The sequence below is a fragment of the Ictidomys tridecemlineatus genome, chromosome 3 (genome assembly GCF_052094955.1).
Source record: "Ictidomys tridecemlineatus isolate mIctTri1 chromosome 3, mIctTri1.hap1, whole genome shotgun sequence".
In the NCBI taxonomy this organism is placed as follows: domain Eukaryota; kingdom Metazoa; phylum Chordata; class Mammalia; order Rodentia; family Sciuridae; genus Ictidomys; species Ictidomys tridecemlineatus.
Genome location: NC_135479.1, coordinates 14,653,883 through 14,669,143, shown reverse-complemented (window position 1 = coordinate 14,669,143; position 15,261 = coordinate 14,653,883). Strand labels below are relative to the sequence as shown.

The 15,261-nt window shown below is 45.8% G+C and overlaps 1 protein-coding gene across 1 annotated transcript in view; it reads right to left on the bottom strand.

The window, feature by feature from the left end:
• The window catches only part of Ern1 (endoplasmic reticulum to nucleus signaling 1), an 89,542-nt gene that overhangs the window by 4,159 nt on the left and 70,122 nt on the right, over nt 1–15,261 (bottom strand). Inside the window, exons 11-19 of the mRNA XM_078041880.1 lie at nt 13,524–13,642; nt 10,623–10,811; nt 8,764–9,031; nt 8,346–8,436; nt 7,850–8,039; nt 6,063–6,162; nt 5,606–5,805; nt 1,923–2,070; nt 868–995 (exon numbers count right to left, since the gene is read on the bottom strand). Of these exons, the coding sequence (XP_077898006.1) occupies nt 868–995; nt 1,923–2,070; nt 5,606–5,805; nt 6,063–6,162; nt 7,850–8,039; nt 8,346–8,436; nt 8,764–9,031; nt 10,623–10,811; nt 13,524–13,642 (1,433 nt within the window). The remainder of the gene's footprint in view (nt 1–867; nt 996–1,922; nt 2,071–5,605; nt 5,806–6,062; nt 6,163–7,849; nt 8,040–8,345; nt 8,437–8,763; nt 9,032–10,622; nt 10,812–13,523; nt 13,643–15,261) is intronic.

Genomic DNA, 15,261 nt, shown 5'->3' with positions numbered 1-15,261 from the left:
ACAAGAAGCTTATGTTCTGGGGGCTTCACATAGCCAAGGCCCCAGTGGGACTCTAAGACAGTGTGACAGTCACTTCTGCCAAGACCCAGGAGGAGCCACTCTACCCGATGAGGCTGCTCTTCAGAGCCATGCTGTGCTGGTGGGAGGCATCTGGGTGAGTTATGCTCAGGGCACACCACATGAGAATGGAAGCACAACCTCCACAAAGCCATCTGGAGATGTCACACAGTCGCAAAGACTATCCAACCACCAAAAGCAGTCACAGTCATTGATTCTATAATTTAATGTCACAGAATCTGTCCTAAGCAAAATGAGAGCTAAGCAGAGATTGGCTAAAAGATGACAGAATAAAAATCCAATATAGGGAAATGTTCAAATTTATGACACTTGAATGAATTTATATAATGCCTGAGATTTGCTCCAAAATAATCAGGAGTGGGAAGAGGGTGAAAGTTAATACTTGTTGAAGCTGGGGAATGGGTAAAGGGGAGTTCTTTGTAGTATTTGATCTACTTTTTTTTGTGTATTAGCAAATTCCATAATATAGAGTTTAAAAATTATGGCTCATCCATATGATAAAATAGTCATTAAAATTTTAGAACTCTAACATGAGAAATACTTAAAACACTAAGTACAGTAGAATAATAATAATAATAATAATAATAATAATAATAATTCCTAACTATATGTATGTTGTAACCCCAATTAAACTTTTACCAGTATGAAATAAATACATTAATCTGCCGCCATGGTTCTATTTTGGTTATAGGATTCGGGGTCTTTTGTTTTAGTCTTTGTCCTTTTCTCCATTTTCAAAATCAGGAAGACATGAATGAAAGCTTGGGGTGGAGAAACAGACACATGTACCTGAAAGAACTGCAGCTGCTTTTCCAGGCTCCAGAAGAATGGGTGTTTCAGAACATGCTTCGCTGAGGGCCGCTGCTGGGGATCCATGGCGATCATTTTCTCTATCAGCTCACGTGCAATGACGTCTTCTACAAAGGAGGAATATAAGTGACCCATTATTACGCCCAAAGTCACAAGGAAATACCAAAAACCTTTAAAATCTGCATACCTTTGAATGCAGGATTCCACTTAAAGGAATTAACTCCAATAAGATAATTAAAAACTCACACCAAACTTCAGCTAATAAAGGGGAGTCCTCTGTGTGTGTTGTGAAAGGAGTGATTGAAAATAACTAATAATGGGGACTTGGGAGACACTCTGTGTCTCCAGGTACTGGATGATGAGCTATTAAAATGATGGTGTGGCTAGATGTGGATTGACATGGAGAGACATTCAAGGTGAAGTTGAAAAATGAGCCTGTTGGGAAGTAGTAACTTAAGCCCATTTTATAAAAGTGTGCACATATTTCTAGATAAGTGATTGGTACTATGTACCAAAAAGTTAAGAGCAGTCATTAAATACTGTATAATGGAAATATTGGCCTTTATGATAATGTTTGTTATAATGAATAAGAAAAATTAACCCCTAAGCAAAACAATAATTTAGTTTTAGTTTTTTTCAAGAGACAGTATTAGGCTATCATGGGCTATCAGAACCCAGTAAACTCCAAAGTCAGGAAAAAAGACTTGTGCCTGAGCCAGGAGAGTGAGGACAGAGCCTATCCATCCCAGCACAGAATGTGTCTCACACAGTCATTTATGAACCACAGACAATTTGTCCTCTCAAATGCCAGTACAGGAAGAAACCTTAGATTATTCAAGCCTTATATCACAAGCTGGAAAAAACAGGTCTCCAGAGGGGCCTTGCCCAGGGCACAGGTTCTGCAGGAACCTCAGAACTCCTTGGTGCTCCAAGGGTAACTCTAGCCATCCCTCCCCCAGCCCTGGTACACCCTGAAGCCCAGGGGGAGCAGCAGGAGTATAGAGGCAATGCCAGACCAGTCCCCACCCACTCACCATGCTTCTCTGGGTGGAAGCACTCAAGGCTGTAGGCACCCAGGAGGATGTTGGCCTGCCGCTGCAGGGACTTGCCAAAGGGGTGGCTGCCTTCAGAGATGACGTAGTAAAAGACGCAGCCTGCAGAGAAGATGTCCACTGTATAGGTCTGAAAAGAAACGCAGGGCATGAGAGGTTTCAGGCAGAGTTCTTGCCTCACTCACAGCTAGGGAGGAAGAGTACTGCTGCCACTTTAGCCCCTGGGAGGTGTCTTGGGAGAATCAGCCGATGGATCTTAATTGCCCAGAGCAGTCTTGGTATCATGGTCACAGTGGAAGAAGTGAACTTGGGAGCCAATTGCCTGGAATGCCGGCTCTGCCTCTCAGCCTTGATCACTGTGCCTTGGCTTCCTCATGTGTACGATGAGGACAGTGATGATTTGTTCTCAAGGGGTGTTGTGAAGACTAAATGTATTAATATGGGAAAACAGCGAATTAAAAAACAACAGTGTTTGCCCGAAGGTGGCTCCCCTAGCAGTTAGATGTTCTTTACCCAACAGCAGAATCCTCATCGGTGGGGACCTCCGTGTTCACTTCCCTGCTATGCCCTCGTGCCTAGAAGGTGCCAGCACATAATAGGTATCTAGCCTTTGTTAGTAAAGGAATCTGTTTGGGCTTCAAAATTGGCACAAGAAAGAAACCACCTGATAGGTTTCCAGTGAAGTTGTTTTTGACATCTGGTATCACCTCTCACTTATCCTATCAAACTGCTCAGTGTCCAGGTGAGCCTCTCTTTAAAGAGACACAGCGTGTGATTTGTAGCTCATGCTCCTTAAGGTCTACCATAAGGGGGTCCCTGAACATGGCTGGAGTCCACACTGCTGGGCTCCACCTCTTATGTTTTCCACAGAACAACTTTCGAGAAAATCCAGGGACTCTTCACTGCCTTCCATGCTGGAGAAAACAGGCCCTTAACAACGAAGCACATTCGTTCAGCCTCACCACAGCCTTGTGGGGTGAGCCTTCCCAGATGAGGACATAGACAGAAAGGTTTGAGGACAAGCTCAGGGTCCCTCCTAGACAGTGACCCGCCAGGACAGGTCTTCTAATTTTACACCTGGAACACAGCCACCATTGTTGGATCTTTTTCCTGCCCCTGCACCTTCCCACGGTGCCGTGCCACCCCCCATGCCTTCTGCAGCTCATGCTGCCTCTCATCCCCAGCAAAGGCCACGCTGAGGGCAGGGAGGTTTTGTTCTGTTTTGGCCTGTGGAGAGGCTGAACAAACTGCTACATTGTTAAGGGCCTGTTTTCTCCAGCATGGAAGATCATGAAGAGTGCCTGGCTTTTCTCCCAAATTGTTCTGTGGAAAATATAAGAGGTGGAGTCCAGCAGTGGGTACTCCAGCCATGTGCCTTTCCAGCCTTCCTGGGTCCCAGTTCAGTTCATCCCCAAATGTACTACTGCCATTTGTACTTGTCATTTAAATATTCCCTAAGCTGATAAAATATGAGTTCCACAAAGTGAGAGGTCTGCTGAAACTTTGGGAAGACTCAATTAAAGGGAGTGGCTACCAAACTGCTGTGAACCAACAGTACTGGACTGGGACACGAAGGATTCGGCTCTCAAGCCCCTTAGGACATGTTTGAATGTCTGAGCCTCATCATAAGTGGCATATGAGTATTGTTCGAGAGAAATGAACAACTTCAATCAGTCAGACCCAAATTTGAAAAAACTAAAGCAAAACCTTGACCTATGGCAGAAATTTCCTATTACTTAAAGAACTACATAACTTGCTTTAAGTGAAAATGTGTTTAAAAGCTGGGTGTGATGGTACACACCTATAACCAGCAACTTGGGTGGCTGAGGCCAGAGGCTTACAACTTAAAGACCAGATTCCACTACTTAAAGAGAACATGTCTCAAAATGAAAGAAAAAAGGGCTGGGGACGTAGCTCAGTGGTACAGTGCCCCTGGGTTCAATCACCAGTACTGGGAAAGAAAATGTATTTAAGATATGTGTGTATTTTCTTAATAATTCATCATTGTTTCTGACTTGTGATAATTGACAGGCTGCTGTCCCCAGGGAACTGGATAAGAGGGATTCTATCCTGTTTGTTCTTCTTGAGATGGCTCATCCGACCCAGTTCTGGATCAGGGAAGGGACAAGACAAGCCTTTGATGACTTATGCTACAAAGAAAGATGTCTAAATATGAGCCTACTCTTAGCAAATGGATGCCAAAGCCAGCTTAACGGGATCTTGTTGGCCAAATCTGGGACATTTCAAGTATCAAAAGGAGTAAGGACAAAAAAAAAAAAAAAAATGACTACCATTGACTATTACTTGAATCTTGAGTCCACAGTGATTAAGAAAGAAATAGAAAAGGAGTTAAAATTGGAGCTAAATACCAGATAATAAATGAATAATTTCTTTGCAATGAGTGCTTCAGGAAGCATGGTCAATAGAGGAAAGCCAATGGGTGAAGGGCTTCAACACCCACTGTGCCAGAGGGTCACCCTGCACATGACTTGCTAACAACAAAGGGAGAAATGAACCTTTATAGAAGAGAGATCAGCAGACACAGGTGACTCAAGTGGGCATTACTAATAGAGGTACAATAACAAGGGCACAATTTGTTATCATATACTTCCTGATGTAGTGATTTGTGATTTATTTTTGCCCAAAACATTTCACTGGAATTTAATCAGGCCTCCAGACCTAACATCTAGTTCACAGGAAATATAAAGAATAGAGACAAATATTAAACACTGTCATAAAGAAATAGGCAAACAAACCCCAAACAGGGTATTCCTATCCTCTCCAAATGTCAGCAACAAGGAACAAAATAGGTGGGAGACCGCTGGAATTTAGGAAGATAAAATCAAATGTGAAGCAGAAGAATCGATGGGGTCCTGGTAAACAGAATCCAGTCCTAGAGAAGACTTTGGGGACTAACTGGAAATGTGAATATTAGGTGATAGGATGAGAACACTATTGAATGTTCAGGTGTGATACTGACATGGTGGTGACCAAGTAGAAGGTACTTGTTCCTAAAAGACACTGTTGCTGTATGTAGAGGTATACAGGCTTGGAATGCTGCTACTTATATGCCAATAATTCAGCAAGAGAAAGACAAAGCAAATATAGCAAATCATCGACAGGTAGAGGAACATAGGTCACAATAACATTCAAATTTTCTGCATGTCTAAAACTCTTCAAATTAAAAAGTAGGGAAAACAAAAACAAATATAAAAAATAATGAAAACTGGAGGTTTGCTTATCCCACATATGCCCTGATTCCCCAGTTCCCCCAAATAAAAATGCGGTTTAAAAGTGATTAGAAGAATAGGACAGTGGGCTGGAGCTGGGGCTCAGCAGTAGAGCATTTGCCTAGTGCGTGCAAGGCTGTGGGTTTGATTCTCAACACCACATATAAATAAATAGAATAAAGATACTGTGTTCAACTACAACTAAAAAATAAATATTAAAAAAATAGGATAAAAAATTAGACAACTGCCCATATTTGCCCCCTCATGTATCTGAGTATGAGACAATATGGAAATGTATGCATAGGAGCTCTCTGCTAAAGCAATGACCTTCTCCAGGAACATGTGCCTCAGCCCCCAAAACTTGAATTTGACGGTTCTGACTATGGAGGCACAATGACTGGGTCTGTGGTCTTCAGAGGCCATGCCATCACTCACAGGATTCTCCTTGCAGTCTTCACTCAGCATCTCTGGGGCAATCCAGCCTTCAGTGCCAGGCACCCCGGAACGGCGACTGAAGCTATGCCTGCCCACCGCCAGCTTCTTACAGAGGCCAAAGTCAGAGATCATGGCCTTGATCCTGCCGTGTGCATTGGGCATGGAGAGGAGAATGTTGTGGGGCTTCAGATCTCTGTGAACTAAGAGAGAATTCCAGATTCATCCAGTGCTTACCATGAGCAACCCCAGCCTCCCATAAGGGGAAAATGGGTTCTTGTCAAACCCTAATATACCCACTATCCTCTCTAAAGGTTTTAAACTTCGTAAGGTTCCCTCTTATATTCTAATCCAACTTGTCAAGGAACCACCTAGGCTCCCTCTTCACCTTGTACAACTGTGATGTAGTAAAGAGCTAACCAGGCAGACACCCCCACCTGGCCCCTGGGGAGCCTCTTACCAATGTTGAGGGAGTGGAGGTGTGCCAGGCCTGAGGTGGTCTGCTGCAGCAAGGTGATGGGCTCTAGGCCAAGGTGGGCAAAGTCCTTCTGCTCTACGTACTGCAAAAGACATAATGGCAAGGTCATAGCGCAGCCCTCAGGACTTCTTAGATCCTGAGCTCCTTCTCAATTCCATTATTACCAACATTCTCTATTGAAATCCATATTTCCCAACAGATCTCCTAGTTACAGACTGACTTAAACAAATAAGTAAAGCTCCCATGTACTAATTCACAATAAGAAAGATAAGAAGGCGGGGGCTGGGGTTGTGGCTCAAGGGTGGAGCACTTGCCTCGCATGCATGAGGCCCTGGGTTAGATCCTCAGCGCCACATAAAAATAAATAAATAAAAATAAAGATTTGTCAAGAAGAAGAAGAGGAGGAAGAGGAAGAGGAAGAGGAAAAAGGAGGAGGAGGAGGAGGAGGAGGAGGAGGAGGAGGAGGAGGAGGAGGAGGAGGAGGAGGAGGAGGAGGCGGCGGCGGCAAGACATTCAAGTTCACTGTCTTATATAGGTAAGCCTGCAGAGGAATCCAAATGATACTGAAATATTTTAAGGTAAGCCTGGGAACAGAGTGAAATAAGTCTGCTGGATAACTATACAGTCTTCACTCATCAACAAGCAACCTCCAAGCACACACCAGCCATGAGCAGAGATGGGAATAATAACTGAACAGGTTCCTTGGAGGCAAAAGGGGAGAGACATGCCAACTGCAAACCAAGACTGTCCAGGCATGTTCAGAAGACCACTCCATTAAAACTGGGGTGAGCTGAGTGTGGTACACCTTAAACATGGATCCTCTTGCCTTAGCCTCCCAAGTTAAAATTGGCAAGAGGATCCAAGTTTGAGGCAAGCCTCCTCAATTCAGTGAAGCTCTAAGCAACTTAGCAAGATCCTATCTCAAAATAAAAAATAAAGAGTGTGAGGGATGGGGCTGGGACGGTGGCTCAGCAGTAGAGCAGTCGCCTAGCACATGTGAGGTCCTGGGTTCAATCCTCAGCACCACATAAAAATAAATAAATAAAATAAAGATATTGTGTACAACTAAAAAATAAATATTAAAAAAAAGAGTGTGAGAGATGTAGCTTAGAGGTAAAGCATCCCTGAGTTCAATCCCCAGTACCAATAAATGAACAAACACACACATACAACTAGAGTGACAAAAATATTCTACATTTTTGGTGTTAGTGATTAAACATTTGTCAAAGTGCATTAAACTATACATTTAAAAGGAGTACATTTCATTGTACTATAATTTTTAAAAATTTTTTATTTGTTCTCTTTAGTTATACCGTAGAATGTATTTTAATATATCGAACATGTGTGGAGTGGAACTTCCCAGTTTCGTTGTACACAATGGGGAGTATACGGTTGTGTATTCATATAAGAACACTGGAAAGTTATGTCTGATTCATTCTACTGTATTTCCTATTCCCTCCCCTCTTTCTTCCTTTCATTCCCCTGTGTCTAATCCAAAGAACCTCTATTCTTCCCCCAACCTTCCCCCTTAATGTGAGTTAGCATCTGCATATTAGAGAGAACATCTGGTCTTTGGTTTTTTGGGACTAACTTATTTCACTTAGCATGATAGTCTCCTATACTGCAATTTCAATCAGGTTCATAAAACACAATAACAAATTGGCAATCCCTAAAACAACATCCCAGTTGACAGGGGAAGGGAGGCTGTCCACAGGGGTCATGGCAAAGCTGTCAGTGGCCCTTTGCACCTAAAGGCCAGTCATACCCACCTCCTGCAGGGTGGCTGCACACAACTCAATGGCAATATATTGGAACTGCCGGTCCCTCTCCGTGCAGAAATAACGGATGACATTCGGGTGCTCATCTGATTCTCGCAACAACTGGACCTCACGGTCTGCGAAGCTAAAACACTCAGGGAGGATCCTCTTCACGGCCACATCACGGTTGTCAAACATGCCCCTGTAGGACAAGGAGCAGCAGTTGTGTTTGACTGGTGCAAGTCAGGCTATGGAAACGAGATGAGACTTATGGACCCACAGTGTCCTCTTGTGACATAGAGGTCACCTTATCAGTCTCACAGACTGACCAATAGCAACCCCATGGACATCACTTCTCTTTTAGTGCACAAGCTTCCTGGATGTGGGTCTCACCTGCCATGGTCACCACTTTGATCCTGTGGTGCCCTTGGAGCCTGACTCTCAGCCTGCAATTGACAGGCACTCACACACTTGGTAGGAAGGGCACAGGACCAGCCACTCTACTCACCGGTACACAATTGTGCCCTCAGCTCCATGGCCCAGGACATCCTTGGGACAGAAAGAAATTTTCCCAACTATCACCATGCTGGTTTCCTCATCTGGCACAAAAGGAGAAAAAGAAGAGATTGTTTTAAACAGTTCCACCTAAAGAATTTCAAAGCTAAAATGGCTGCCAGCTTCCTGACCTCTAAACTAAGAGCTGGGATTTAAGAGGCTCCACACAAGGGCCAGCAGGGCTCACTGCCCATTTATGCCCAGAGCTGCTGTCTCCTCCCCTGTATTGTTTCTTTGCATTATTGTGAACCTTCTAGAAATTGCCCTTTATCATGTCATGGAGATAAGATAAGCAGGATGTGGTGTGCTCTACGTCTCAGGTAGAATTCAACAGAAAGATAAAGCTGCACCAAAATGGCAACTGGCTTTACCTTCCTCATCCTGCTCCAGGAACGGGCCGGCACCAGCCTTGGAGACAGAGCTGCCAGAGTGCAGCGAGTGGTTCGAAGCCCTGGGGGATGGGCTGGGGCTGCTGGTGCCTGAACTCTCTGAGTAGGGGCCTGATGTGTCCAAGAGCTCGACGTCCTGGGTCAATTCTCCAGGAGGATGGAAGGGCAGCTGCTGTTGCTGCAAGAGCTGGATTTTCTCCAGTTCCTTTTGGAACTGCTGGTTCTGGAGCTGCTGCTGCTGATGCATGCTCTGCAAACAAACACATCCAGGTAGGTGTTGTGGTACTCTACAGGGAAGCAAGCACAGGAAAGAAGTGGCTCCTCGAGGCAGGGGACCAGGTGTACTTTATGTGACCCTAGGCATGAGACCAGGGAGAAGCCACAGAGAGGCACAATCTGTCCAATGACTGGAGGTCGTTCTGCCAGTGCGACCCTTCCCAGTATGGCCATGCCCCAACCTTGGAGGGGCCAGTGGAGGTTGAATGGCTGACAGGCAGAAGCGAGAGAGGAAGTTCTACCCTGGGTGAAGGACTGGCCCAGAGGAAGGGGATTCTACTTAATCCTAGAATTCAGGAGTTTTATGGAAGCCTGGGAGTTGTTGCAAAGGTGACACTGAATGGGGAGGATGTTCTGAGGTGGGAGGCAATGTGGTGCGTGGGGCCAGGCCAGCTCCCCACAGCTGTGTGCTTGATGGAGCTCAGCGCCTGGGTGGCCCACAGAAGGCAGCTAGGAAGCTGGGGCTTGGAACCTCACTGCCACCCGCCCGGGCCACATGGCTGTGACAAGGCAGCATGGGGCTTCATCTATCATGCTGCTTCCCTGAACCCTCACTCCTCTCCAGCACCCTGAGAGGTTCACTCTAGCATCATTAGAAGAGGCAGTTATCTGTGATCACTCTTACTCGGCGCAGGAGGATGACTACAGGGGCCTGAGTGCAGCCACAACCCACAGGTGAGTTTTCTAGCTCCCTTTCTCTTAACCTTGGGTTGAAGTCCTGGAAACACTGTTTACTAGCTAAGCACCCTGGGAGGAGGCTTAGGTTCCCAGAGCCTATTGACCTCAAAAACTATCAGGTGAATAGACTGTCCACAGAAAGCAAAGTGTGTGCAGGGTTTGCTGTCCTGGGCCCCCGAGGGCTGCCTGAGTGCTGCTGCTCTGAGGAGGCAACACTTGATGCTCCATGGACTTGCTGGAGGGATCAAGGTTTCATCCCACCCGCTGCCCGCTCAGTGGCAGAATTTTTACTCAATTATTCCAACTGAGAAGTCAAAGGAATCACCACGCCACCATTTTTGCTCTCACTGACCTAACAGGCAATTTTCAAGGGAAGAAAGGTTTTTGTTTATTATCCCTGGTCTTAAAAAGAAGGCATAATTAACTACTCAAAATGATCTGAGGGCAGGTTTATAAATCAGCTCTTATAATCTGTTTTTTTAAAAAAACATTAAGATTTAGGTACAAAATTGTCCTTATCTAGAACACTAGCATCTCTAACTACAAAAATTTTTTAAAGATAAGCAAATATTGACTTTCTTTCTTTTCTTTCTTTTTTTATTTTGTGGTACTGGGGGTTGAACCCAGCAGTGCTCTGCCACTGAGCTACACCCCTAGTCTCTTTTTTATTTTGAGTCAGGGTCTCACTAAGTTGCCTAGGCTGGGTCTTGAACTGATGATGAATAGCTGGGATTATAGATGTACACCACGACATCTGGTTCAAATATTGACTTTGAAATGTGAAAAGAAATGCATTGGCCATTTTTGTCTGATAAAGATGATAGGTGGAGAATTGCAGGAATGGATTGGGCAGTGGGGTGAGGGTAGGGGGGAAGGCTGAGCTTTACCAGGGGGTAGGTGATGATGAAGGCTACCCAGCCAACCAGCAGGAAGGTGCTTAGGATGATGGTAGCCATGTCCTTGAGCATGGAGTCCACAGGAGCCTCAGGCTTGGCAGGGGCACGAGCCAACTTCTCTTCCACATCCTGAGACACAGTGGTTGGTGCATTTTCTGTTTGATCCACCAGGTTGATAACCTTGTGTAGGAAAGAATCACTATGTCATTGCAGAATTTCTGGCCAGATATAGGTGAGGTAAAAGATCAAGAGAATCCCTAGTTATAATTGGACCCTTCTCTAATGTGCTGGATTTTTTTTCTGAGCACATCAAAGTCACATCATCAGATAACTGTTGCTTCTTCCAAGGCAATGGCTCTGAAAGACCACATGTTTCTATAGTGATGTTACCATTGCTCAAAAACATATTTCAAAGCAAAATACTTTTGCAAGTGCCTTTAGACTCTGATATTATTTCTTTCTGTGTGTGTGTGGTACTGGGGATGGAACCCAGAGCCCTATGCATGCTAGACAAGCACTCTACTACTGAACTACACCCCCAGCCTCTTTTTAAATTTTTATTTTAACACAGGTTCTACTACATTGCTCAGACTAAACTCAAACTTGTGATCCTTCTGCCTCAGCCTTCAAGTTGCTGGGATTACAGGTGTGTCCCATCACATCTGACCCGATATTCTTTTGAAAATGTTCAATGAAGGCAAAAACTTCCTCCTCTGACCCTAGATTTGATGTCTGGAAAAACTGAAATCATCTGTAACAATGTCTGGTGAAAAGCTGGCAGTCAATATGATGATACAATTTCATACTGAAAAGGAAAGCCCCCCATGTGCCTATAAAGTAATGAAGCTGCCTGTGTCTCTGTCCCTCCTTCCCTCCCTCCTTCCTCGCTTCAGTGCTGAGATGAAGTTGCTTTCTTACATTGCATATGAACTTTTGTTGTAACTCCAAAACTAAAATAATTTATTCAAGAATTCTACTATTTTCCTAAAGCTTTTAAGAAGCACCAGAAGTCTTTGTTAAAGAAAATTTTATTTAGAAGGTTCAAATCAGATAAAGCTCCAAGCTCCTCAGAATCCCTGAGAAATGTGCTGGTCGCCTCTTATACACCCAGTGCTCCAGGTACTTCCTCTTCTGTTTGCCCAACTAGATGAGCACACAGCCTCCCATCCCAGTGGGATTCCCTACCCACTGGCTGTGAGCCTCCCACACCATTCTATTCTCTCCCCTGCTGCTCCCTGGGCCCTCCCAGGCACTTCCGGCTCTGCTCAAACCTCCACCCAGTATCTCCCACTGTGCATGGGAAGTGTGGCAGCCTGGTGTATAGCAGGCGGCTGAGGAGTGTTTGCAGAGCATGTGACCAGCAACCATACTCATTTCGTCTATATCTGCTTGAGAGTGTTTGTTTAAAGAGTCAGCCTCATTACTGCCTGAGCGAGAGTATTTTGATGGATTTTAAAAGAACTGTGGCTAAAGACCAGATGGTTAAATATATAAGTCTGGACTGTGGTTACCTCTGGGTGTTATGTTAAGGATATTGTCTTATTTTCTTTACAGTTTCATTTCTAAGTGTTCAATAATGAATATGCACGACTTTAATAAGCTCTTAGGGCAATGCTATTCAAATCACTGCTTTAAGAATCAGTGTATTTCTCCAACCTGGCTGCCTCCAGAGGTGATGGATAAAGACATTGTGCCCTGAACTCTTAAGAGACCATGATCACCCTTTGCCTCTTGATAAAACCTAAGTCTCTCAAGTGAATCTGTTGTGGCCTTGGGCTCCACATCAGCAGCTGCTCTCATTCCTGACCTTCCTCTAGCCCAGGCACCTTCTCCATCCCTGGGCCCCCATGGTAGGAAAGCAGCTATGAGGTCCAAACGACTCAGTAAGGACTTCAGCTGGCGGTGTGGGGTCTCCTCCACAGGGCACCTGCTGTGTCCTCAGAAGGCTGACCTGCAGGGGCCAGAGCCATGGTCTCCCACACCTCTGGTTTCTGACTGGGTGAAGCCAACAGGGAGCACCAGCAGATAAGACAGAGGCGGGAGAACGAGGAGTTCTGCTGGGTTGAGCATCCCTCCATCACCGCTCTCAGCTCCTGGTCTGGGTTCCCTTCCACTCTCTGCCCTTTCATGAGACCCCCGGTACTGTCCACACCTGTCTGAACAGTCCTGCCACTAATAAACTAGGGTAATTCTCAAATTACCCTAGTTTGTGTGGGCCATCTCTCTCAGCTGAGACCCTGACTAGCACACCCTGTCTCCACAGCCCACATCAGCACTTCAGGGCAGCTGCTACCTGAATGACTTCCCTGTGCCCGAGGTACCACCTTCCAGGTGCTCTGGGGCCCTGCCAGACCAAGCCTCTGCCACTTCAAGCAACCAAACCAGGCAATTGTCAGTAGTCTGACCTTGGCTTCATAAAACTTCAGGTCTCCCCTCTTCTCCAAGCCCTAACCCCTCCAACAGGCTTGTCTGAGACTTGGGAAGTGGTTCCCTTTTGCCCCTGGCTTATTTCCTTCAGCTCTTTCCCTGGCAGCCTTGGATCTGTGGGGCCTGTCTCCTCACAGCCCAGCTCTGGGCATCCCAGCCTCATTCCTACCCAGGCTCTCACCTCTGCTCTTCCCTTCCTTCCAGGACCTTCTTGCTCCCACCCATCATGCCAAGCCCACCCCATTCTTCCAGGCCTGCTCCCTCCTGGGCCTTTCTTGTACTTTCCTTCATGAATTACTTCCTGCTCCTCCCCTGCAGCCTTGAACAGTTTATCTCCTTTGCTATGGATTCTGGTGCAGTCCTCTCCCCTCCAGATAGACTGTGAGCTCTGAGGCAGGGCAAAGTCTACTGCCTTATCCCCCAACGCCTGGCAGGAGAGCCAGCAGCTGGCCACTCCTCACTTACGTCTTCAAAACTCTTTTTCTCAGAATCAGCAGGAATCACATTTTCCCGATGTTTGGGTAGATTGTTGGGAAACCTCTCCAGCATCTTGATAGATGCAGACAGCGGGGTTTCATGGTGTCCTGCGAGAGGAAACAAACCTTGATTGAGAACAGTTGCCTAAGCAGCGGTGATATTCAACACTAAACTCAGGCAACAGTCACTACCTGCTGAGGCGTTCCACAAGGCAAACCCTCACATCTACCCTCACATCTAGTGAGAGAAAATGAGAGGCAGCAACCAAAAAAATTTCATCAAAACAGAAATGTCATTACTTGGTAGAAAATAGTACTGTGGGTCTCACAGTGAGAATAAAGGTGAGAGGGTTTGAGATGTTTGTGAAGTGTCCCAAAGTGAAGCCCGTGTGGGATCTGTGCCCAGGTCACAGGTGAAGTGTTAGGAAGCCTGTTCAGAGTCCAAGGAGCTCTTCTTCCATGCTCTGCCCAGCACCATCACTACCCAGCTCCCTTCTGAGCAGCACAGCTTCTCAGTGCAGTGCCAGCCCCAGCCTCAGCTTCTGTCTGAGGACGTGGTGAGTCACTCATAAGACAGCAAGAGAGCACATCTGCCAGATGGATGTGGGGTGTCGCAGCTCTCTGAATGCCCACGTACCATTCTCCTCACAACTAGTTCATGACTATCTATCATTCAATACACATTTATTGAGCATCTGATGGATTAAAATTACCATAAGAAAAGAGAAGTGACTAAAATTGGGACCTGGGATATCATGTGGTTTGATAATCTACTTATCTCAAATTAAATGTCTCCAGTGTGGCCTAAAATGGCCAGGCTGCCTCCTCATCACAGCTGCCGTCTGTCAGGCTCTATTCTGTTTTCTCACTTGGATCACACCTCACTGATTCAGGTTTCTCTCACCTTACGACCTCTCCATTATTCTCCCAAACCCATCAGAAGCTGTGACACAAATGGGAGAAGAAAACTAGCAGGATCTAGTTTAGGCTGGGTGTTTCTTGACCTGGAAAATCCCCTTGCAGTCCTTCATCCAGCCTCCATCTCTTCTCACCTACAGCCTAACATCATCTTGAAGGGAAACCCACTTTTGAACAATTACCAAGGATCCCTGAGACACGCCAGTGCTCGGGGGCAGGGTCTCCCACCTTGTGACTACCCACTTCAGACCCCTGGTATGCTCAGGAATCCGAATGTGGATAACTGCAGGTAACTGAGGCCACTGACAAGAGAACTACAGCTAAGAGAAATGAGGTGCCACACGCCACTCTGCTGCAGCATCCTACCTGCCCCTTTCCCCAACGCTCACACTTAGTGCTCCCACCTGTCTACCGGACGCCTACCAAGAAGGTGCTATGGAAGTCCTAAGCCCAAACTCCCCATCTCTCCTACAGTTCTTAATAATACAAGGCCTTTGTGATTTATTTATCTATCAACATCAATTAGGTCCAGACTCCAACAAGCATCAGGCCCTCCAGGGGTGGTCTACGCCTCATTGACAAACTTGGGGTGATGCTGGGAACACCACAGGTCAGGACCACTGTTTAGGGCAACCATAGATTATGCCTCTCGAGCTCATGAGGCTATTCTGTCTTTAAAATGAGCGTGAACTTGGGGTGTCTTTAATCTCTTTCACAAAAACCAAACTGAAGGACATACATGGATATAAAGGGGTACACCACATGGCCCTAGTCTGCAAGAAGATTGTCAGTACTCCCTCTGCCTTATT